This window comes from Chiroxiphia lanceolata, chromosome 1, assembly GCF_009829145.1.
Source record: "Chiroxiphia lanceolata isolate bChiLan1 chromosome 1, bChiLan1.pri, whole genome shotgun sequence".
Taxonomy (NCBI): Eukaryota; Metazoa; Chordata; class Aves; order Passeriformes; family Pipridae; genus Chiroxiphia; species Chiroxiphia lanceolata.
Genome location: NC_045637.1, coordinates 53,904,219 through 53,927,868, shown reverse-complemented (window position 1 = coordinate 53,927,868; position 23,650 = coordinate 53,904,219). Strand labels below are relative to the sequence as shown.

At 38.1% G+C, this 23,650-nt stretch overlaps 1 protein-coding gene across 1 annotated transcript in view; it reads left to right on the top strand.

Annotated features, from left to right (window-relative positions):
- Nucleotides 1-23,650, top strand: part of PIEZO2 (piezo type mechanosensitive ion channel component 2) — a 294,414-nt gene that overhangs the window by 118,568 nt on the left and 152,196 nt on the right. Inside the window, exon 4 of the mRNA XM_032707117.1 lies at nt 19,456-19,498. Coding sequence (XP_032563008.1) covers nt 19,456-19,498 — 43 coding nt within the window. The remainder of the gene's footprint in view (nt 1-19,455; nt 19,499-23,650) is intronic.

Genomic DNA, 23,650 nt, shown 5'->3' with positions numbered 1-23,650 from the left:
TATTCCTTCCTCAGTTGGAGGTTGTGTATGAAAACTGTTAAAGTGAAATAATTAATGTATTCCTATGAAGAAGATTAGTATATTTTGGAACTCAGAAATGGCAAAAATTTAGGTAATATTTCAGCATAAATAATAGTGTGAGATTTTTTTTGTTTTGAAATTCTTAGTCCAGGATGTGCATAGTTAGGTCATAATCTCTCTGGATAGTGTTTGGCTAGTCTCTAAATGATGATCTCTGTTACTGGAAAGCTTGTGCTTCTTTGTGTAGAGTAGAGTCAAATGGTAGGGATTTTGAAATAAACAGCATTCACATATGTTTTCATACATTCACATACATTTCCCCTGGACAATTTTTTTAATTGGTGTGACAGTATCTCACCTAGTGCTTCTGTTTTAAACTTAATTATGTTTGTTGCACACTAAAAGTACCTTATGTTAGAAGTATTTGTGTGACTCCATCTACCCTGTGCTGTTCTTGGAGACCTCCGTGACTGGTCTGTCTATGCTGTTGCTCTGTCTGGGGAATTGAATATCGCTTTTCTGTTTAAACATTGGCATTCAGTCAAGATATACCCACTTGTAATTCTTGTTCTTGGAGTTCGTGACAATTCAGCTTCCTTGCTATCAGGCCTTTGTTGATATCTACAGTGCCTATATGGAAGCCATAAAACATCCCCTGTAGAAAGACAAAGATGAGGTTGAAATCTCTAATCGAATAATTTCTTGAAATCATTATTAGGAGGTTTTTTTCAACAAGAGTGACAGCTAAGACTGTGTTCAAAAGCAAAAATTTAATATCCTCTTATACATATGACATAAGGAATAATCAGAATCAGGTATGATCCCTGGTCTTACGTCATTACTCCAACTCATAATAAGTTAGACTGGATTTTGTCAGCAAATGTCATCATGGCTGTGGAAATACATTCAAGTGATAGAAGAATGCATTCAGTTCAAGAATGATGTGTGTTTACCATAGAGAGTTAAAACTCCTTGGGGCACGAGAGATTGTGCAGTTGCTGGGAGACAAAGAAGATTTTCAAGTTTCCTTGCATGGACAGCTTTTTCATATTGTGGTCCTGAGCATGTCTTGCCTGCCAGCCTGTGGGAGAAAACTTCTCATAGTGAGTGTTCATTTTTTACTAAAATAAAACTAATGAACCAGTGATCTACATTCTAACCTGTTTTCTTACCCTGATACTTGTACTGGTACCTTCAGGAGCAGATTTCATAGAGTTATCTCAGGGATCTTCTTGGAAACCTTTTCTTCAATTTATCATGTCCTGGTTCTCTCTCTTGCTCACTGTTTTTTTCTAGAAGAAAGTATTCTATTTCATCAGTGCAAAAGCTTATAGGAAGTAAGACCCCAAAAGACTTACATCGATACATAAAAAAGTCAAGCAGTAAGGTAACAATTATTTAAGCATTTGATGTCCTGAATAAACATTATAGAACTTTACTTGGAATACGTATCTATTTGCAGATGTTTTCAGCTGTGGATCTATTATGCTTCTGATGTAGATGCTGCTTGTTCTTGAACAGAAACTTCTTTAACCAGGGTCAGTTTCCAGTCTGTCAGTCAGGAATTTAATTGGCCTTTCTCAGCATATTTGGCTTTTATCAGATACAAACCTTGACAGAGGTATGTTTTCCACATTTGTGTTCATTCACTGTAGTGAATTCACAGTGTAGTGACAAGCGTAAGAGGATGTACAGAGTACAGCAGGGTCCATTTGTTCAGCAACCTGAATCCATGAAAAATAGGTGATAGTTTCCTTTTTTATCTGTGAAATCAGTTCCTTTTGTGTAACATTGTACCGTAATTGCTACTTCTCCTCAAATGTAATTTTCTTAACTGGCTAATTACTTTATCCATATGCCGAACATAAGTCAATCTCCGTGGAAGTGGCAGTCATTAGCTCCATCTATGTTCACTTAGCCCAACATATCTTGTATGTTGTATTTGGATTTCTTCTGAAGTGCATTTCCTCTTGCAGTACTGCATGTATCCTGGGACCCTCCCTCATCCTTTGGCTGCAGATATCTGATTTGCTGCATTAATGGAATGCCTTATTTTTCTCCTTTTGCTTCCATTTCTGATTCCTGACCTGCGATCAGCAGGAGGTCTTCCAAAATTCACACTTCTTGCAGAAGTGCAAATGCCATTGCTAACCCATCTGTCACATAAACATTTGACCTGAGTATTTTTGTGGCCCCTTTCTGTTGACAGTGAAAGAATAATCTCTTGAAAATAACATAAAAATAAAAAGCTGTTTTGATAGTAATTTGACTCTCATAATCCTGATATCACTTCTTGGCAAATAGACTTTTCTTGCATGGACACCAGCAGCTCACTCCAAAAGTTCTTATGACATTTCCAACAGCCAGAACTCTGGTATGTTTTAGGCATACAGAGGTTCCAAATGTCAGGTTTTGAGGTACTTGGAAGCAGTGGTGAAAAAAATTCTGTTTTTCAGTGACTTCCAGTACTAACGGTGAAAATAGGATGGAGAGAGGGAGAGATGTGATATACAGTAAATCAAGAAGTCATTATTTTTATTCTTTTTACTTTATACAAGATTTGTGCTCAAGACAGAGGAGCTCCTCCAGGACACAGTCATCATCCACAGCTATTCTGTTAGGCCATCTTCAAAGAGGAAAGAACAAGAGAGAGTATTTAAGAAATGTGTAGGTTTATTTGGCCTGATACAAGAGGAGATGAACAGTGTCTCTGTCACTTTTGAGCTACCTAAAGAGAAACTTCCAGCCATCTGAGGAAAGATGAGAAGCTGCAGAAGCACATTATTGAATATCATGATTCAGTATTGTGCCCCAGCTCAATACTACCTCTTTTTCTCTTAGCCTTTCCTGATAAACTGTATCTTAACATTTTCTTCAGCTTTTGTATCCTGTCTGGATTGCAGATTTTTCAAGGTAATCACTGTCTGTGTACATCTGTGTTTTTTTACAGCCCCCTCAGCTGGATCTCACTGTTGACTGGCCTTTAGTGCTGATGCCAGCAAATCCACCAGAAGAGATATCTTCCTTGAATTTAGAAAGTAAATTGAGGGAATTGAGTTCTTGGCATAGGAATGCACAAAATACAAGATGTCTTAAGGAAAACCATGTAGATCTTTCATGAGCTTGTTCATAAATCAAAGTGCAGAATTTGTTTCGTGGCTTCCCTTTGAAGTGTGAGATAGAAACATATTAAAGTGACCTTTTATTTTCCTTTTAATAGTTTTAATTTTTTGTTGTCTCCTGTGAAATCCAGTATTTGTATCACTTTTAGTGCATACTTTTCAGCATACAATGTAATAGAAAGTTACATTTGCCTCTCAAATCTAAGGGCTAATTCCTCTCATAGCCCCCACATCACTCCATGAAAACTGCAGATGAGCAGCTGTGCGAGAGATAAAGCCCTGAATTATTTAACAGGTTTTTCATAAAACCTAATCTCCAGTGTCAGTCTGTGTCTGTTTCACTGCCAAAAGTGAGCTAGTAGGAGGTAAGGGTGTGTAGCATCTTTCAGGGTCCATAGTTCATCTATGAAAACCTATCAACCAAAAGTCACTTGTTTGTGTCAGGTTTTTTATATCTCAGCTCAATATGGAGTGCTGGTATAATTTTTGCTGTGTGCGTATTTATTTCTTCACTGTGGTATAGAAAAGAAGCTGTTAGTTATTTTCTGGTTTGACTCCCTCGGCTGAATCACTCGAACTGGCTCGTTGAGTTTGTTCTCATTTGGCAGTTGAGACCCTTTGACTTTTTTTGCCTGTGGGTTGGCTGTTGCACCTGTACAAATCCTGCTGGGGGCTCTGCTCTCAGGACTGGTGCAGCGATGTAGGAAAGCTGTATTCAGTAGGGTCACATTAGTAGTTAAGACGTGATTTGTCCCACCGGTTTTGGCATGACTTACATTTAGTAGATAATTAGAACCTCATGCCAAACTTTTGCTATTCGCCTTCTGAAGTGGAGCAGTAATTTGTTTTATAAGTATTAACTGTAATTGCTTACTAGGTTTGACAAATGTATTACTAATTCAACAATGAATTCGTTATGAGGCACTAATGGGAAAAAATCTACTCAAAGGCTAAAATCTCTCTCATGAATTAATTCTTAATTCTATACATAATTTTGAATTGAACAGTATTTGCTTAAAGGTAAAAATTGCTTTAAAATCTCAAGTGATGTGAAACTAATGCCAGATAAGAAAATAAGTAGGATTAATAACCTGCTTCTTCTTCTTCTATTTTCATACATAAGTAGTTTTTAAGTTTTTGGTTTTGTTTTTTTTCCCCCCTTAAACTAGAGTGGCCAGTTTTTACATCCTGAGAGAGAAGTGAAATTCTTGAGCAGTTTGAATACAGCTCCTCTTCCACAGCTGCAGTGAATACTGGGTGGTGGGGTCAACCTATTGCAGGGGCTTTGACCTAGTCATCTTTGTTCTTGGAAAGATGTGGAGAACTGGGATATATAAAATAAATGTCTCCTCTGTCTACCTGCACATCCAACCTTTATGGTGTAAGGGATTTCCTTTGGCCTTTGTGGACTATTCTTGGGGTTCCCATGTTTTTCCTCTGAAAAGCTAGCTTTGCTTTCCTCAGAAGTTTTGCCTTTATTGAGTTTTTGGTATGATTAGTGCTTGAAGCAAGGGTCATGAAGAGTCCAAATTTTCCCTCCCATTATAGATAGAGGTAGAATGTTAGGATGGGCTGAGGAGTACTGGAGGAGAAGAGGGAGTGCAGTTCACTCTTCTGTGGGTTGAAGATGTGGCCACCGACACGTCATTATTTTTCTGTAAAGGGCAAATAACAGTAGCAGTAAAGACTTGCTTCTTTTGTTAGCAGTGTGATTCACTCAAATTCTAGAAGATGTGAGGTGAATTTGAGTAAAGTTTTAATAGTGAACAGGTTTCCCCGTTGTAAAAAGCCCAAATGTTTGAATCGTAAAATCTGTCCCATTAGGTTGGATGACGGCATTTGCTGCTTTTTTGGGTGCCTTTTCTGGTGTACACAGTTGGTAGTAGAATTAACATTTAACAAAATGCTTCAGCAGTCAGGGAATGTTTCCCGGAGACACTCAGTATCTGTCAAGTCATATTTGCTTTTGCTCCCAACTTTTCTAGTCTGATCAGTATCTTGAAAGCTTTGTTATGTTGTATATTTGCTAAGCCATCCACTGACCCCTTTATTGTATTTTGCTATTTTGCTAAGGATGAATGACATAATTATAATATTGACACTTAAAACCAAAAATCTATGCAGATTGTGGAAGGTTGGTCTTCGTGAGATTACAGATTTCTGAATCCTCTGAAGGGATTACATATTGCACATCTACTTAAGTGCATGTAGTTCCTCTAGTTTCAATTTTCTAAGTGTTTGCCCTGGTGATACAATTTTCTGTTCTGTCAGTGAGGATACTCAAATTATTTTTGTTCGTGGGAGTAGTTTTCATGCTTGATTTACACTGCAACAGTGGACAATGCATAGGCTGTTTATAAAAGCTGATGTTTAGATATATCCCAGGCTGACTGTTGTCTGCCAAGACTTTGCTGAACCACTGCAAATCTCATCCATTCTCGACTGTAGGAACAAAGTACGTTTTTTTCAGAGTAGCATATCCACAATAACCCTTTAAACAAGACTCATGGAGACATGTGTTATTAAACTTGCATGAGCAACATGAGGGAAATTATTAGTGAATGGCCGTATGAGCTAAACCTGTGAGTTTTAGCATTTCGTACTATGCTTAGATGATGTTTTTACTTTGCAGTGAGGACATGTTGTGTACCTACCAGGAGGAGCTTGCCCTCCCAGCATGACTGCCCAGTTCAGTCCATGGACAGCTGCATGGACAGTGGGGAACAGCCTCCATAAGTGACTTATCGTCCCGCTGGACTTCTGAGTAGGGAGAACTTGGAACTGCCGCCAAACCTCCACTGATATGCCAGTTGGTACATACCTGGTTGTGGATAGATGTGGCTGATGTTACAGCTTGGTTTTCTCTGGGATGGTGTGAGGGGTGAGGTCACAAATGTGTTTCAGTATCATCTGCTTTGCAGCCTTATTTTGGAGAGTAGATGTCGTAAGACAAACATCTGGGAGCAAAACAGTTGTAGCATCCTTTTGAAGTGAGCTCCTTTTGCATCTCCATGTGCTTTGTTAATAGTACATGGAGCTCTCTGCCCTTTTCTCTGGAGCTCTCTGCCCTTTTCTCTGGAGCTCTCTACCAGTTAGGCATCATTTTGTCCTGTCCTATGCAGATATGGTGATGATGTCAAAGGTATAAAAACTCGAGGAAATCCACCCTAGAAAATATAATCTTTAAAGCTCGATGAAACATTACTGAGATCACAGGTGAAGTCTTAGTACTTTACATTCACTGACTGTAAAAACTGAAACACACCAAAGTGTTGGTATAGAATTTTTTTAAAGTTATTTCCACCACTGAATTTGCTTTCCAAAATACTAGTTAGAAAGGGTGATGTGCAGATTTTAGACCGTGAATTATTTTTTTCTATCATGGAAAATATCTTCAAAGAAGTCACTTCAGAGAAAAGCTGATTTAACAAAGTTTAGATTAATTTAGATCAAAATTAAGTTTAGTTTTAGTGCAGAATTTTAAATTTATATCTCTTTCCAATAGAAATCCATGTTTTTATGTATGACTTGTTCTTTGTTAGAAATCTATACCTTTTATACTTTCCAGCCCATTTTCCTATCAAATGTAATTTTTTTCTCTCCTCTATGTCTTTGCTTTTATTTCAGCATGTAACAAGTACAGTGTCCCCCACTGCTGTGAATAGCTCACATTTGCAACTGCATAAAATATACTTTGCTGGCTGGCAAAGACAATAAATTTTAACAACCATTATGCTTTGTAGAACATGTTACCAAGATGCCCAGATTTGTATATTCAGTGTATTGTTTTTCTAAAATTAATGCAGAGAAAAGTTTGGGATGAGACAGTTAGAAATTGGGCCAATATTCTTCAGATGCATTGTCTTGAACTGTAACATTTTTGTTGTGTATTATTTTGAGCACAACAAGAATATTTCCAGTAAGTTTTTTATACAGTCATGAAGATGCTTCATAAACTGCTTATTCTCTAATAATTGCACCTGTGCTTCATCACTTAATATACTGATCCCACTGTGGGACCTTCCAGTTCTTCAGCTCTGCTTGGCTTGGATTGGGAAAACTTGCCAACTGGCACTAGCTTCAAAGCATTGCTGTTGTTGGCCATGTATCTTTGAAAAGAAGCAAACAATAAAGTGTTTGCTCTTTTTGTATTAGGCTTGATGTAATATCACTTCTAAAGGCAATGAAGCAGCACGTGAATAAATAAAATACCTGATTTAAGAATACATTTGAGAGTCACACGTCTAAATTGCCCATTATTTATGTAACATAAAAATCTCTGCTGAGCAAGAAATTATTACCTCTCATCATTAGCTTCAGTGTTTACTCAAAAGGTATGACTCTGTTAATACCCTAATGAAGCACTTAAATAAAACACATTACAGTGAGGACAAAATAACCACATTTGAAATAAGTGTGAGAATACTCTTGTCATCTAATAACTTGTGAGAATGGCAAAAGTTTCAGTGCTTTTACTGATTTTTTTTTGGCTTAGGTTTAGCCAAGTAAAGTAAATGGGGAGAAATTACTCCTAATACTCCTAATTGGGCCAGTAACTGCAGAAAGAGCAAACTATTTGTAAACTATTTGAAGCACATAAGATAAAAGGCATAGAGTACTTTTAAAAATGGAAATTATTAGGCAACTCAGTGATTCCTTTATTTGTTGACAATGCTCATGCTATTTGTGGCATACTGATGAAAACTAATTAAGTACTGGGAAATGATCAGCTACTACACTGGATGCAAACGTGCAATCTATTAGAGACGAAACTAAAACCAATCGCATAGCAGTAGAACCTTATGGAATCTGTCTGGGCACTTCTAGTGGCTTGACCATTGCTATTCTAGAAGTCATGAGCACTTAAATAAAACAAAGCATAGATCAGTAATACTTACCTGTGGCTCTTGTTCCCTGCAAGTGATAGTGAAATCCAGCAGATGTTCCAGGTGTGCAGAGGAATGGCTTGCAGGAGGCAAAGTGCGTGATTCTCATTTCTCCTGGCTTGAAGAGGACACCAGAATCTGAGTGCTTGTGAGTTGGAAAGGAGAAGTGTAGGTGGGTGGAAGATCTTTCTGCTGTTGGTGTGTCTTACCAGTTTTAGTTGCCCAAACTCCTCCCTGCCACCCTCATGTCTGTATGGGCTCCTCATCCAGTGGCAGCAGTGTTTTAAAACAACCCATGTCTGGAAGTGAAGAACTGGGCTGAGTCTGCAACTGGCACCCCATAGCCTTCTGTTTTACCCAGGTTTTTTTACCCTGTTTTGTTTTCCCTGAGAAGCTTTATAGCTACAGAGTCAGCTATCTCTGAGAGGAATGGGATCTGGAAGGCAGAAGAGCTTTCTCCTTTCTGATCTCACAGACTAGATCTTTGTGAAAAATTGAGTGAAATCACAGAACTGTAAGGTCTGCAAAGACAAAGAAAATTAAACCAAGAGAAACCCTTTGCTCAGTGAATACATGTTTTATTATACTTGTCAGCTGAACTGGTTAATTTGCCAGGGAGGAAAAATAACGTCTGCTGGTATCATTGGCCTATCCTGATTGTTTGAGTCTGCATGCCTGTGTCACACTACTGCCCAGAGGAACATATCCTTGTGGATCCAGATTTCTCCTCTGAAGAGATTTCTGGGAGTAAGCTTTCACGCCCCAAATGACTTGCTGCCTGGTGCAGTCACTGCTGCCTTCTCTTGATGGCATGCAGACAGGAGAGTTTTCAAGTGCTAGTTTCTGCTTCTGTGGAAGGTGGTGTGCTAAGATTGTATACATCTCAAGCCAGTTTTCTACAGTTTATTCTGGATATCATCCTTCACACTGCACTTCAGGTCTTTGTATCTTGTGTCATTTTAGTTGCTGAAACAACTCATCTGGGTGAAGGTTTTTTTTCTTCAAAAATGTGAATGTGAGCAGGACCTTATGCCTTATGCAACAAATTACTGTCTCCATCATACTACGCAGGTGTTTCCTTAATCTGTGAGGGTAATCATGTGAATGAAGTGGTTCTCTATTAACTTTAGAAAAAGCTATGTTAAAAAAACCAATAAGCAATTTGAGAGAAAAGGCACAGTTTACATGCTGTGGAGTATGTTAGTGGTATCACAGATACCACCACTGGAATGATGTTTTTGTCATCATAATGTCCCTCCTTTTTCTGTGCAAGATTTTCTAGTTTCCTATGCTTTTTTATCTCATCCATAATTTCTTATATACGGATGTGCTACTGTAGACACATTTGTTATTTATCTCCCCCTTCCCATGTGTCTATGCCGCAAAATTCAGAAACATTTGCCCACCTCCCCTTCTTCAGATGAGGCAAGAAGAGAAAATGAGACAATGAAAAGCAAATTCCTTGCACTGGTACACCGTGAAAATTCAACACTGCAGGAAAACTAGGTCGACATTATTATTCATAACAGTATATTATATTACAATAAAACTAAGACAAGGGTAGCTCTAAAAATTGGAAGGATGCCTGTCAGTTACACTCTGAAGTTAAAACTTTGTCTCTAAGATACTCTTTAGCAGACAAAGTGGAGTTACTTGGGGTAGAAGTGAATTTCTCTGCCAACAAAAATGGAGAAAAGTCTTATTTTCTTCAGATTTATGAAAAATAAAACTTACTACAAGTTTTCTTTTACTTTGAAAACCAAAGTAAAGACTATCTTTCATATTTGAAAAAAGGCCCATTTAGTTATTATTTGGCCTTCTTTCAGAAGGTCTGGAGCAGACCTTTGGTACTCTTAAGCTCAGTCACTCTCTGACTTAGGGTTGACATTCCCCATTGCAACAGCAGGAAAAGTTGCCTTCCTTCAAGGCTGTTCCTCAGAGTCCTGACACTGTTTTCTGCTGTAAAAAAGAGTAAGATATTGATCATACCTGGGGACCATTTGATTGTGTCCCCCTTTATTCCCACAATGGGATTCTGTGCTGGTAACCTACAAAGTTCTGCTTTGCATGTTGTGTCCTTTTCTTCATCCATTTTTGCAGTGGTCTACTGTAAGAGGGAAAGGGGAGCAGTTCTATTTCAAAAAGAAAAGTAAGAGATGGCAGAATGAATTCATATCTGCAGCAACCTTGGAAATTTGGGTTAAAAACCACTAACCAACCATTAGAGCAAACTAATAGATAAATAAAAGATTAAAAAAACAACAAAGAAGTACTTTCCATTAACTAGCTATATCAGGTTTCATCTGAAATACATTCCCCAAGGATATTCTAGTGCTTTGGGTTTTGCTGTTTTGCTGCCTCATTGAGAAAATAAATTTGAAATTAAATGAGGTTAAAATAGGAGTGGTTTTAAGCATGCGTATTTTGCGAGGGAAGATTGCCTCCAAGTGTTTCTGATATACTTTATCTAAGCAGACAAAAGAAGTCATGATTCTTACAAAAACTATGGAACCTATCATTTTTGTGAAAAATCTAATTAAAAAAATAGGTGAAGCAATTCAGCCAATTTAAATTTGGTTTCTTGCTTCTGTATAATTTTAAACAAATCTGTCATGGAAGAACAAATGTAGAGTGTACTTTTTCAAATTTTCTTTTTCCAAGTTATTATTTTTTCCATGTGTCTCTTAACTTGCTGTTTAATTAGCAGGTCATCTTCATGATTTTGGTTTTTTACTGTTCCTTATTGCTATTTTTTCCCATTTCTGCAAACTATGAAAGCCTATTAGCTCAATGCAAATCTTTCCAGTTATTTCTATAATCTGTGTGTCAAGCTCAGAGGCATTGGTTTTACCATTACAAAAAGTGAGCTGGGATCTGCCCCTGTCTCCAGTAAGATGCTAGCTCAATTATGTCCCAGGTGCACTATGGAATGTTTCACGTTATGTTAGCTTAAGTTAAACATTCAATTAAAAAAAAAAATCCTCCCCCAGCCATGCAATTGTAAGTGCTAATCAAGATCCAAAAAAAACCCCAAAACCCTAAACCTCAAGAATATGGATAAGGCCTGTGAAGCAGCTGCTTTTAGGGTCCTAACTTATCGGTGGGAGCTTTGCTGACCCTTCTGAATGACCAGAGTTCCCAGGGAAGCCACAGGCTGGAAGAGGTGACTGTCACATACAACTGTTAATCACATTAGCATATCCATTGTCTTCTTAATACTCATTTTAAAACAATATGCATCTCTGTGCACACACACAAATACAGTGTCACTACTGTTGCACTTTGTTCTATATTCCTCGTCTGCTTATTTTATTAGTAAAAGTTCCCACTCATTAAAATCTCCTTAGAGGAGAAGTAGTGTTTTTGATGATGACTATTTTTCTGGTTAACATGGAATGAGTCAAGTTTTCTTTTTTAATAGGAAAGCAATTTCTGTATTTCATGATAATAATGTATCATTTTCCTCACAGGAGAAAATACACAGTAAATCTTTCCCATGACATTATTGTGGAGGGATCAAATTTGTACTCTTTATTCAGTCAAAAATCTGTTGAAAGCTGGTATGAGTGGAAGGCAAGTAAAGACTTGCAAAATCTGATATTTCTTCTTGATATGACCTCTTTCTTGGTATGTATTCAGCAATCAGTTTCTTCATCTAGACAGAATCCTGGACTGACCCTAAGCTTCTATTTTACTGGTGGTTTTAGTCTCTTCAACATGCACAGCAAACCATAACAGCCCAGATTTTCCCTTATTCCTTCCCCTTGAGAAGTTGTTTGAAAAATTAAATAGTCTGCTCTCATGCCTTACAGAGCTGGCTCCCTGGGGTTTTATAGGGAGTGTGACAGTGCTTAGCATCCAGTCCAACTCAGTACTCTCAGGGCAGTAAGAAGGTTCACTGCAGTGGGTGGGATACAGTCCAGAAAACAGTCCTAAGCATGAGCACCCTGACCTGCTCCTTCATGCCTCAAGGTGACTGTAACTAGAAAGCTTTTCTGGGAACACTCCAGGACGGGCACTGGGAGTGGTAAAGTGAGCCACGTCTGCCTTAGCAAGCAGCACGGTGCGATAGGAGTGAGGCATTCGTTGTAGAGTCCCTGGCTGCCGTGTTTTGGTGGTTTGAGTGAGGTTTACTGGGGAATAGCTCTGCTCTGGTCACACAGACCAAATACCCATTAGCGACTGAAACACGACAGTTGTGTCCCTGGGGTGCAGCTTAGTTTCATGTAAAACGAATCCAGTTTGTGCACTCTAAGATCACTCGGTTGTGCAAACCAAAGCATAGTAGAGGTTTGCCCAAGAAATACTCTCCAGTTCTGAATTAAAACATCAGCATGGATGCAGCAGAATAGTAACATGTCCTTAAGAAAGTCATATCATTATCCCAGATGACAGACTGTGGTGATAAAATTACAAAGTGATGAGTGCAGGATGCAGCCTAAATAGTTTGAATCAAGAGAATAGGAAGTGTAAGAGAGATTTATTTCTCAAAATAGACAGATAGGTGCTAAATGCCATGGTAGCATTGTCTGATACCACTTCTCATGAGAGAAATTATTATTTCTGTGCATCACCTTTTTATCTAACTAACTATTGGATAGACAATGTACAGGTAAGTAAGTGTTAACAATGCCTCTGTCATACTGTGCAGAGTAAGAAAAAGTGCTTTCCTGTGCCACATGCATTTCTGTAGTCAAAACTACTATTTGGTTTCACAAAACCTCTGGGTTTATTTTGGTTAAAAAGCAAAAAAGTAGGATTTCTAAAAAATATAGTTTTTTTGATTGTTTGGAAGATACAAGTTTTTTGAGAAACAGAGTCAAGAAGTGACACCTGCAATGGAAAGGTTTAACAAAATGTTTCTTTCAGTTTCTGGAGTATTCTGTATTGCTGTTTTGTATCTCTTGAGTATGTGAAAGGGTTTTTTTCCCCTTTTTTATTTTTCATGGTTTGAAGAATACTAGTAAGTGTCACAGGGTTTAGATCAAAATTTTGAAATTGATAGGACTATTTTGACCATTGCAAATTCAGCTGTTCCTCTGAAACTACTTTCCTTCAAAATGCTAGATATCAATTCAGTTACTATTCCAAGAATATTACCTGTTTCTAATATACCGTCACTCCTGCATGTAACTCTGATGAGCTTAGTGTGACTATGGTATGTCTGGTGCCTTGATAGTTCCTTCGGAGAGTCTGGGTGACTCTCTGTTTACCCCATTGACAGGCTCCAAAAAAGTCTTTTTGAGTCAATGGAATTTACAGATATTTTGTGCTATTCCAGTCTTTGCAGATCTTCATATTATTCCCATTGTATACTTGAATTCTGACAGGCTCCCTTAATGCTTACTAAAAAATGTCAAACAATGCCTTTTGGTTCAGTTAAGCCGTGTTTTGCCCTTTGATCCTTATGTCAGATCACAGTGAGCAAAGAATGCAAGAATTATTATTCTTACTGTTAGAAAGCCTGAAGAGCAGAGCCAGACACAAGCATGTAGTTCTTCAAGTAGCCACTAACTCTGGAGAAGTGAGAAGGCAGCAGGCTGTGGATAATCACTGCACGCAGTCATAGGGAACACAGGATCAGCAGGGACCTTCATGCATACCTGAATGGGCATGGCAAAGGAGGCATATATTTCTGCTCTGCATTTACAATTCATGCCAGGCTTCTCCCTGAGCGGCTGCGGATCTCTGCTGTACTGGGAGAACGGGCATGATATGGCTCAAAGTGAATAACTTTGCAACCTCCATGAATGGATGAAAATCACTTGCTTAATATTTTTTGCCAACACTGGTCACTTCTAAGATTCAGCTAAACAGGGTACTAGGACTCTCATCTAGCCGTGGTTTTGCCAAGAAAGGCTGGACCAGGTTACCCTAGAGGTCCCTTCTGACCTGGTATTCCACTATTCTGTGATTCTATGGATATGTTATTCTGTGTTTTCCCTATGCCCACCAGTGCACTTCAGCAGCTAGACAACTTCATAGTTTGTAAAGGCAAGCAACCGAGCAGTGGGCTGTGAGTCTTCTCACTTGTCGCAAGTTCACAGTAAGCAGAGTTGTAATCAAACCAAACCAAATATGGAAACTGCCATGTGAATGAAAGCCTACCTGTCAAAGAAGACAACTGTGCATTTCAGCAAGATGTTTTTAATTTTATCTTATTAAATTTTTTATTCTTATACCTTCATTCTCATGCTAGGATTTCGTTGAGTGCATATGTGTCCATGATGTGCATTTTACCATTTTTCCTATTAAATATGAGCAGTAATTTTGGAACTGTATTATGGTTCATCTTTTTCAAGAATTTTAAAGCTAGAGCTGTTAATGTGAAACAGAATCTTTGGAATAAATGGAAATAATCTGGGGCAAATATTTGAAACAAAAGCTTAATTACATGGGTACCACTTTAAGACATTCTTATAAACAGTTACAGTATTTTTGATGTGGTGGTAAAAAACAGAAAGCAAAGGGAAGCCAGATTAACTTAGCAACTCAAGTGTAGCAGTTAATTGATTCTGAAAGTCAACAGGTGAATATTTTCCGTAGTCCCAGCAGAAAGACTGAATTGAATAGCCAGATTCCTATTGATTTCTTTGGGAGCAGGATCAAGTCTTTATGTCTTGAATAAGTCCATTTTTGATTTTAATGAGAATTACGTGACTTAAATCTTGTTTAATGTTTTGGAAGCAATGGGTAAGGTTTAAATCAAATAATAGGTTTTGTAGACTTTTAATAGCATTATTCTTTTCAGTGCTGCTGTTACCTCAGGGTATTTACTTTTGGCTGTTAGTGTAGTGTAGAAGTTGATACTATTGTGAATGGAATTGGTTAAGTCTTAAAACAGAATATTTAGATCATAAACATTTTAAAATAAGACTCCATAGAAAAAGATGTGGTATGTTGGGTTTTTTTAATATATGTTAGTTGTGTTCTTGGCGGGATTTGTTTCAGAGGAGTCACATGCATTCTGGTAGGCAGCTGCAGCCAAAAGATTATTTTAAACCAATGGAGAAAATTCCCTTTTCTCTTTTGCTTTTTCCCTTTCTCCCTTTCTCTCTTTCTCTCTCCCTCTCTGTCTTCGGTAGGACTCTCTATACATCATACAACTGAAGTATAGTCAGTCATGGGGTGAAAAATTCACACACTAATATATACAACAGTGGAAAGTATAGAAACCCTGGCTAAAGATGCCATGCCAGTACCAGCCTGTGCTTTAAGAAGTTGATATTTCTTTTCTTCAACACTCATCAAATCTTCAGACTTCAAAATCCATTGGCTACTCTTCCAGAGCCAACAGGATTGCATAAAGTATATGGAGAATTGCTTGTGTCTGCCCTGCACTTACCTGTGGAGTGGCACAGTCATCTTTTTAACAATGACTTAATTCATCAGTGCTGGGTGAAACCAGTTATACTCCAGAAGTTGTTGGGTTTGGGGGGTAACTTATAATAGAAGACATTAATGGAGTAGGTCTTTACTTACTTATAATAGAAGACATTAATGGAGTAGGTCTTTACTTATAATAGAAGACATTAATGGAGTAGGTCTTTACTTATCTCAATCAAATGTTGATGATTCATGTGCTACACGTTATTTTTGGTTTTCATATTTATTTGAAATAAATGTATGTGAGAATGTTTGTTGTTCTGCCTTAAAGATGTAGAGGACTTCTTTTTATAAAATATGAACTCAGTGTGATGAAAGGTATTGTATGTATATAGTTGTGCAGGCAGCAGTCTTGCCCCACCACAAGCACATACATGTGCCCAAGTAGAAGCTCTTTGTACTGATCAAACAGTGGACATTGTTCAATTATTCCAGAACAGACTTTGACTTTTTTTTTTCCCATAAAGTGAAGGTAGAGCTTTCTCCACCTCGCTTTTGAAGCCTCTTATATGCTCTGCTGGATATGGGCCTGAAGTCTCTGCCTGCTTTGCACTGAATGGGAACAATTAAAAGTGTTTTTACATTGGTCACTGGTTGTAGCTGTAACAGTCCTGAATGGAAAAGCTTTGTGTCCATTGCCCTAAAGTATGATGCTCCAAAGGGCCATGGCAGACCTTGATGATGAAGATGGTATCTACATTCAATATTGTACTGATGGAAGCCTATTCAACCTAAGGCGACTGAAAGCCCACACCAAGACCTTAAACCATCTTGTCCGGGAGCTGCTTTATGCTGATGACGCCGCCCTCGTCACCCACACAGAAGCAGCTCTGCAGCGTTTAACATCCTGCTTTGCTGAGGCTGCTGAGCTTTTTGGGCTGGAAGTCAGCTTAAAGAAGACAGAAGTCCTCTATCAACCTGCACCTCAGGAAGTCTTCCATTATCCCCATATCACCATTGGCCAATCAGAGCTTGAATCAGTCCAGCAGTTTAATTACCTAGGTAGCCTCATCTCCTCGGATGGTAAAATTGATGGAGAGATAGACAAGTTAGCAAAGGCATATAGTGCTTTCAGAAAACTCCATAAAAGAGTTTGGCAAAATAAACACTTGAAGAAAAGTACAAAGATCAGTGTTTACAGAGCCATAGTGCTGTCTACTCTTTTATATGGGTCGGAATCATGGGTCATCTACCGCCACCACCTGCGACTCTTAGAGTGCTTCTATCAACGCTGCCTCTGTACAATCCTAAACATCCACTGGTCAGATTATGTGACAAATGCGTCTGTTCTAGAGCAAGCAGCAGTCACAAGTATTGAGGCCATGTTGCTGAGAACACAGCTGCGATGGGCAGGGCACATCTCCAGGATGAAGGACCACCACCTCCCTAAGATCCTGCTTTATGGTGAACTTGCCACTGGCTGCCGCAAGAGAGAAGCCCCGAAGAAAAGATGCAAGGACTCCCTGAAACAACATCTCAGCCTTGGCCATATTGATCAACATAACTGGTCTACTCTGGCTTCCAACTGGGAGGTCTGGAGACATGCTATCTCTAATGCTGCTGCTTCTTGTGAGAACACACGCAGAATCACGCTCGAGGAGAAAAGACAACGCAGAAAGAATCGTGTCTTGCCGATACCACCTAAGGAGTCTTTCTGCTGTGCCTTTTGCAACCAGACTTATCTATCTTGTATTGGCCTTTTTAGCCACCAGTGCGCTTGTAGCAAATGTGGGTAGAGCCCTTCCCAAATCTTTGTTCACAAAGCCTAGCCATGATCATTAGAAAAGTATTTTAGAGCCTTTAGCTGAAAACGTGTGTGACCAAAGTTTGAAGTGACTGATGGTGAGAAGTCGAATGAAGAAGGGGTTCCAGAAGAGCATAATGTGGTATACTGACCATGTTTGGAACTGACCAGGAACCAACCCATTACAGAATCACAGAATCAATTGGGTTGGAAAAGACCTCTGAGAACTTTGAGTCCATGTCAACCAGATGTCCAGTCTTTCCTTAAACACCCCAAGAGATGGTGACTCCACCACTTCCCTGGGCAGTCCAATGTCTAATCACCCTTTCTGTGAAGAAATTCTTCCTATTATCCAACCTAAATCTCCCCTGGCACAGGAGTTCATGCAGCTCCTTTAGATTAGAGTAGCACAGCTTAGACAACACAATATTTTCTCTATGAGTGGCTGTCCAGTTAGGAACTGTGAAGGAAGCTTTGAACAACATAGGCTTATAAAGAAATTAACTTTTTAGGTTTTATTAATTTTGATTTTTATTTGCTTAGGCTGTGATTTACAAACCAGACAGATACTATATAGTATTGTACAGAGAAATTGTGTCATTATATTAGAAATTTACCACATTCTCCTTGGACTAAACTGCAAAGTTTAGTCAATGGAGTAGAAAAAATTCAGGTGATATGTCAAAAAAAACCCCAAAATCAGAACCAAAACCAAACCAAACCAAAAAAACTAGACAAACCAAACCCCACAAAAAATAAACAAAGCAAGCAAATAAACAAAAAAAAATGAAACAAAAACCACTCAACCCCAAAATTTCTTAGAACTTGAGTTTTTAGATGCTTATCTGGGTTGTCAGGAAGTGTCCCAAGTTCAAAGGAAAGCATTTACTAGGTCTTAGACAAATATTTAACATGTTGCAGATTAGAGATAAATACTATACTACAGACATGGCAGGTCATTGATTCCTTTAACAGAATGGAAAATTAATGAAGTTAAGGGATACATATGCAAAGGTTTTTCTGATTGATAGTATTATGTCACCACTTTTCTCCATACCAATTTGTCAAGTAGGACTTGGATTGTCTGTAGAAAGAATCTAATCCATGATTTTGTTTTAGTCTATGTATAAGCCCATGCTGCACAATATGCATTTAATCCTGAAATTCTCCTGATTTAAGTCAGAGAAAGTTGCTTTCCTTCATATATTTCCGCTCTTTCTCAGTACTTCTTGGTGACATTTCTACTTGTCTCTGAGTTTCTGTGGTGCTACTCAATGTCACTCACAGGGAACCTTTTTAAATTTTCCTAATTTATATTTCCCTTTGGGTGATAGAATGCATCAGGAATTGGAATTACTGTCTCTTCTCTGATTTTGAGATTTCAGTGAATGATTCAGATGAATCATTCAAAAAGAATTGCAGTTGCTGACATGACATTCAGTTCTATTGCATTTCCCACAGTAGTATAAAAAGTCAGAGAGCAAACTCTGAACCAGCTTCATGTCCTCCTACATATTTGTCTTCAGACCTGCATGACTTTAGATATTTTTGCACTTAGTAGCCTGTATTTATAATGACCAAATAATGGTAGGAAAAAAAAGAGACTGGCAATCAGCAAGGAAACCTGCCAAGAGCTGAAAACTGCTCACCTAATACTTGGAGTGTGGGGGGAGTTGTTTTGGAGAAAATCTAGGTAAAATCTGTATTAAGTGTATCAAATATTGAGGACAATTCTTTGAATGAGTCTGTGTATTTGAGAGTAGTTTGTGGGGTTTTGAGAAAGAGTCCTTTGCAGCTGTTTTTGTGAGTATGAAGGGTTAAACAATAAAGCAGAAATTCATCTTCATGCTTTTGCTTAAAATGAAAAGGCCTGGATTTCAGAAGGAGTTGTAAAGCTTTCAGCAGGAATCATGCGAACACTACAGTAAAATGAAAAGCTGAAATGTGAAGAGTGCGTGATGTGAGATGCCAACTCAGCACTTTCAGGAGTCAAGAACAGATCACATTGCTCTAGCAGAGGAGACCACCCTTGGAATTGCAGTGAACTGTAGCAGTGACTATCTGCTTTGCAATGTAAAGGAGTTATATAGGCTGATACCCCTCCACACAGTTATGTCAGCGGGTGGTAGCCTCTCTCAACAGTTCTTCACTCGGGGGAAAACAGATGTTATTTACAAGTACTTCTGTAGGGGTGGAAAAATCTCCTTATGACCCCAGCTGCACAAGGAAAGGAGAAGAGTGTTCATACCAAAAAGGTTCTTCACTGAGGATGTTTGTTTTTTCTCTCTTTGTATAGGTTCAACATGGGAGAAAACATTACGGCAGATTGGTTTTGAAAGGTAAGCCATAAATTTATTTCCTTACCAGTGCAAAAAGTAAAGGAAGAAAAACTGCATGGGTGAATTTGCAGAATTATTTATTTTAGTTGACTGAATTTATCAGTGACCTCAAATTTAGAAAGGAAGTCATGCAGTGTCATGCACACATGTGTTCAGCTTTTCTGTTTGTGTCCTCTTCTCTTTCCCCAGTCGATCTGAAGCAATTTATTCACCATATGAACTTGGTTTGTGGTGGTTTTTTGTTGGCAACTATACAGCATGCTAGTATTAAAAAAGGGACACACCATTTGGGCACAAGTCTTACTTATGAATGAAAATACTGCTCTCACTTATATTATTTTTTCCACAAAATTTTTGACAAAAGTAAATGAAATTGAAAGAGGTCCAAAGATGTCAGAGAGCTATTCATCATCACAGGAAAATTCAATATGCAAAATTCCTCAAGTGCAAGAATTTCTTGCAGAAAGGCTTAACCACAAGGTCATCATACCACAAACATATGTCTGTCTTGTAAATTAAACTAGGCCAAGCCCAGTAAAGAGTGATCTGATGTTGGGATTCAGATGCTCAATGTCATGTTTATTTTTCGACAAATGGTAAGCAAAAGAGTCTGCCCTCCACTTAAGCAAAGTTTTCGATATTAGTGAAAATTACACATTCTCGGTGGCTGCTTTTGATATCCTTGAAAGGTTATTTTTCACAGATGGTGCTTTTTCTTAAGTTACGTGCAGTTTGGTACCTTGATGAGCATTTCATTCTGCGTGACATCAAACATGTCTGAAAGGCACTACGGTAAACTATTGATTCTTCCATCACCCAAATTATGAATTAGCACCTGTTGGTCCTGCTTGTCTCCAGCAGAATAGGAAAAAAAAAAAGTTTTGAGGAGTGCTAGAATGAATTGATACCTTGGGTCTGTGGTTTGAAAGTGTCAACGGAAAATGGTCAATGTTTTTTTAACTGAGTTTCAAAGCAAGAAAGAGAACCCATGATAGCTGTGTATATGCAGTGTATGTACCACATGAAAGATGAAGCATCCTTGATAGACTGAGAAGCCTGTCTGAAAGGAGGCAAATATGTAGAAGTGATTACTGTGCAGATCCCATTATTGCCAGTCTAGTTTGAAAAGCAGAAAGGCTCTCAAATGTCACTTCTGCACCTTGAGAGACTGCTTGTCATCCTAGAGTAACTTGATTTGAAGCAGCACATTAGTTAGCACAGATGGGGTGAAGATTTGAATTCACTTGGTTTGCCATAATCACAGAAGCAAGTATGTTCTCTTACCAGCTTTTTCAGAGAACCAGCAAAGAGAAAAAAAGAAAGATAAATCCTTCACACGGATAGAGCAATTAAGATTTGGGGTCTTAAGATTCATCGTCTTACCTGTATTTTTAACACAAGCATTTTTATGACATGGATATATTATAGTATCGTAGAATCACAGAATGGAAGGGACCTTAAACATCATCCAGTTCTAACCCTGCTGCTATGGGCAGAAATACCTTTCACTACACCAAGTTGTTCAGAGCCCCACCAAAATTGGCCTTAAACAATTCCAGGGACAAGGCATCCACAACTTCTCGAGTTAGTTGACTAAAAGACTGATGAGTAACATATATGCAAAGTTCAGTGTGAACTCCTTTATAACCATATTTGCTTAATATCATATTTTATGTTATTGCTTAAGGTATTTTTTATATCTTAAGGAATAAATTCCAAAGTAAACAAAGGGATACACATTGCTATATGTAACACTTAGTTGATAGAATTACACTTAACTTGCAGTCACAGAAGTAGAAATCCCAGGTCTGCAAATCTCTCAGACCTGAGAGATTATTCTGGGTATGTATTACTACATGCTTTCCCTAATCTTATTCTTTTCAGTAGGAATCCCTTTTTGGCCACTGATAGAGACAGGACAGTGGGCTACATCTGTATTAGCTCTGATCCAATACAGCTGTTCTTATGTTATTTGTATCAACTCCAGGAAAAGAAGCAGCAGCAACAGGCTTTGCTATTTAAAAACATATTCTCTGCAAGCTGTTGACTTATGCACACCTGAGTTAGCTGTGGAATATCAATAACATTTGAATGTGTTGTTTGAGCAAGGACATTCTCATTCAGGAGGAAGCAAGATTTTACACGCAAAAGGGAAGATATTAAGTAATGTCCTAAGGAGGAATAATCTTTTCTTTAAAACTGGAAGATTCATACAAAATGTTCTTCTCTAAACTGTTTTAGAGTGGGTTGAGGAACAGGAGATATGGACAGTCAGTTTACACTACAGAAAATTAAGCCTAGATAATTTACAGGTGATGTCACCACTCTTTTGTGGCTACATGATGTTTATTCTGCAATGGTAGAGTGTTTACATTGCTATTGTCTTCATATCCTGAAAAACACTGTGGCACCAAGAGATCTGACTGTGACGCTTTTATGTAAGCATTACTTGTGAGCTGAGGATGCTGCTTTTCAGTGTGAGGGAAATTAAAAACGCTGGAGCTCAAGTAAAGTAGCTTTATATCCAGGAAATGAGTGTAGTTAAGAGCTTTTCAATTAAAAAGAGTATATGTGGGTTTGATAGATTTAAATGAAAGCCTTTATATTATTGATTGTTTTCCAAGACATTACAAATTAGCTAATTGTAACATACTATGGTAGTCATCACCTTTGTGCAAGATAATATAGACTGCAGTCCCTGACTGTATTTTCTGAAGAAAATTGTGGACACATTTTCAGAATTATGGAAAACACTAGCTTGTATAGTACTGTCCTACAAGAAACAAAAAAAGCTCAGCAAAAATGTCAAGCAAGCTGGTACGTTAATGGTTTCTTTAATAATCTTTAATAAGCAAAAAAAATGTAGATTTATGGTTAAGTATGATGGCTTTTTTTGCAAATGTTAACATGGGAATTATTGTTCGTTATTGGGGCTTGTTTAGATGGCACCCACATACTCAAAAAAATGTCTGTAAAGCAGCCAACTCTGCTGTACTTTGTTCCAAAAATGATAAAAATATGTTTTAGAAGGCATTGTTCGTCTCACAGACTTAAGATATTTTCAGTCACATTCAGGACCTAATGTATATCATAGAATCATAGAATCATTAAGGTCGGAAAAGACCTCCAAGTTCATCTTTGAGCAAACACCTTCATGTCAACTAAACCATAGCATTAAGTACCACATCCAGTTTCTTGAACATGTCCAGGGATAGCGACTCTACAACTTCCCTGGGCAACCCTTTCCCATGTTTAACCGTCCTTTCAGTGAAGAAATTCTTCCTGATGTCCAACTTGAACCTCCTGTGGTTCAGCTTGAGGCCATTTCCTCTTATCTTGTTGCTAGGAGGCTCACTTGAAATCTCAAGTGAAATAGTTATGAACAATTAACAGTGACTGTGCTTGTTTCCTGGCTACACTGGCAATTAGAAGAGCTTAACGCACAAAGCCTGTTAAAATTCAAAAGGAAAGAGGATCAGGTCAGTCATGGAGCTGGTCTTATCCTGTAATGCAGTCAGTAGTGTTTTTCCAGCTCATGGCTGGGGTGAGGCTTGCAATGCAGAGCCTGGAACGAGCCACAGCCAGTACTGGGGAAATGCAGCTGTTGAAATGATGCCACAGTGCAGAAAATTAAAACCAAACACCTAAATTTCTCTAATTTGAGCCACCAGATGATGAAGCTTATGTCCTTGTCTAGTAGATTTAATAATGATTACAGAAATGTCTTCTGTTATTACATTTGTTGACCTATAAATTATCTAATAATTTTAAAACTTTAAGTGGAAGGCATCAGACCTCTTAAAACTCATTGTTCTATGGGGTTTCCAGACTTCCAGTCTTCCTCTTACTATGCTTCTCTGAGTTGTAGTTTCTAATGTGACTAGTAACTACTCAGCTACTAACAACACTCCTATTCCCTTTTTACATTTGTTCCCGTGATGTTTCTTCTATATGTGTAATGCTTTACATTACAGTTCCACAAAACAGACTTAAGAATGATTTAATAACTGTTATTATATGTTAAGTAAATACCGTTTTAGAAAATATATATTTGAAGAATAACAGATGTGTGGTTATTACACTTTTGGCAAAATTTGGTAAGTATGTTTTTCATTGTAAATAGCTGTTTCAGTGACAGAGAGAAAGGAACTT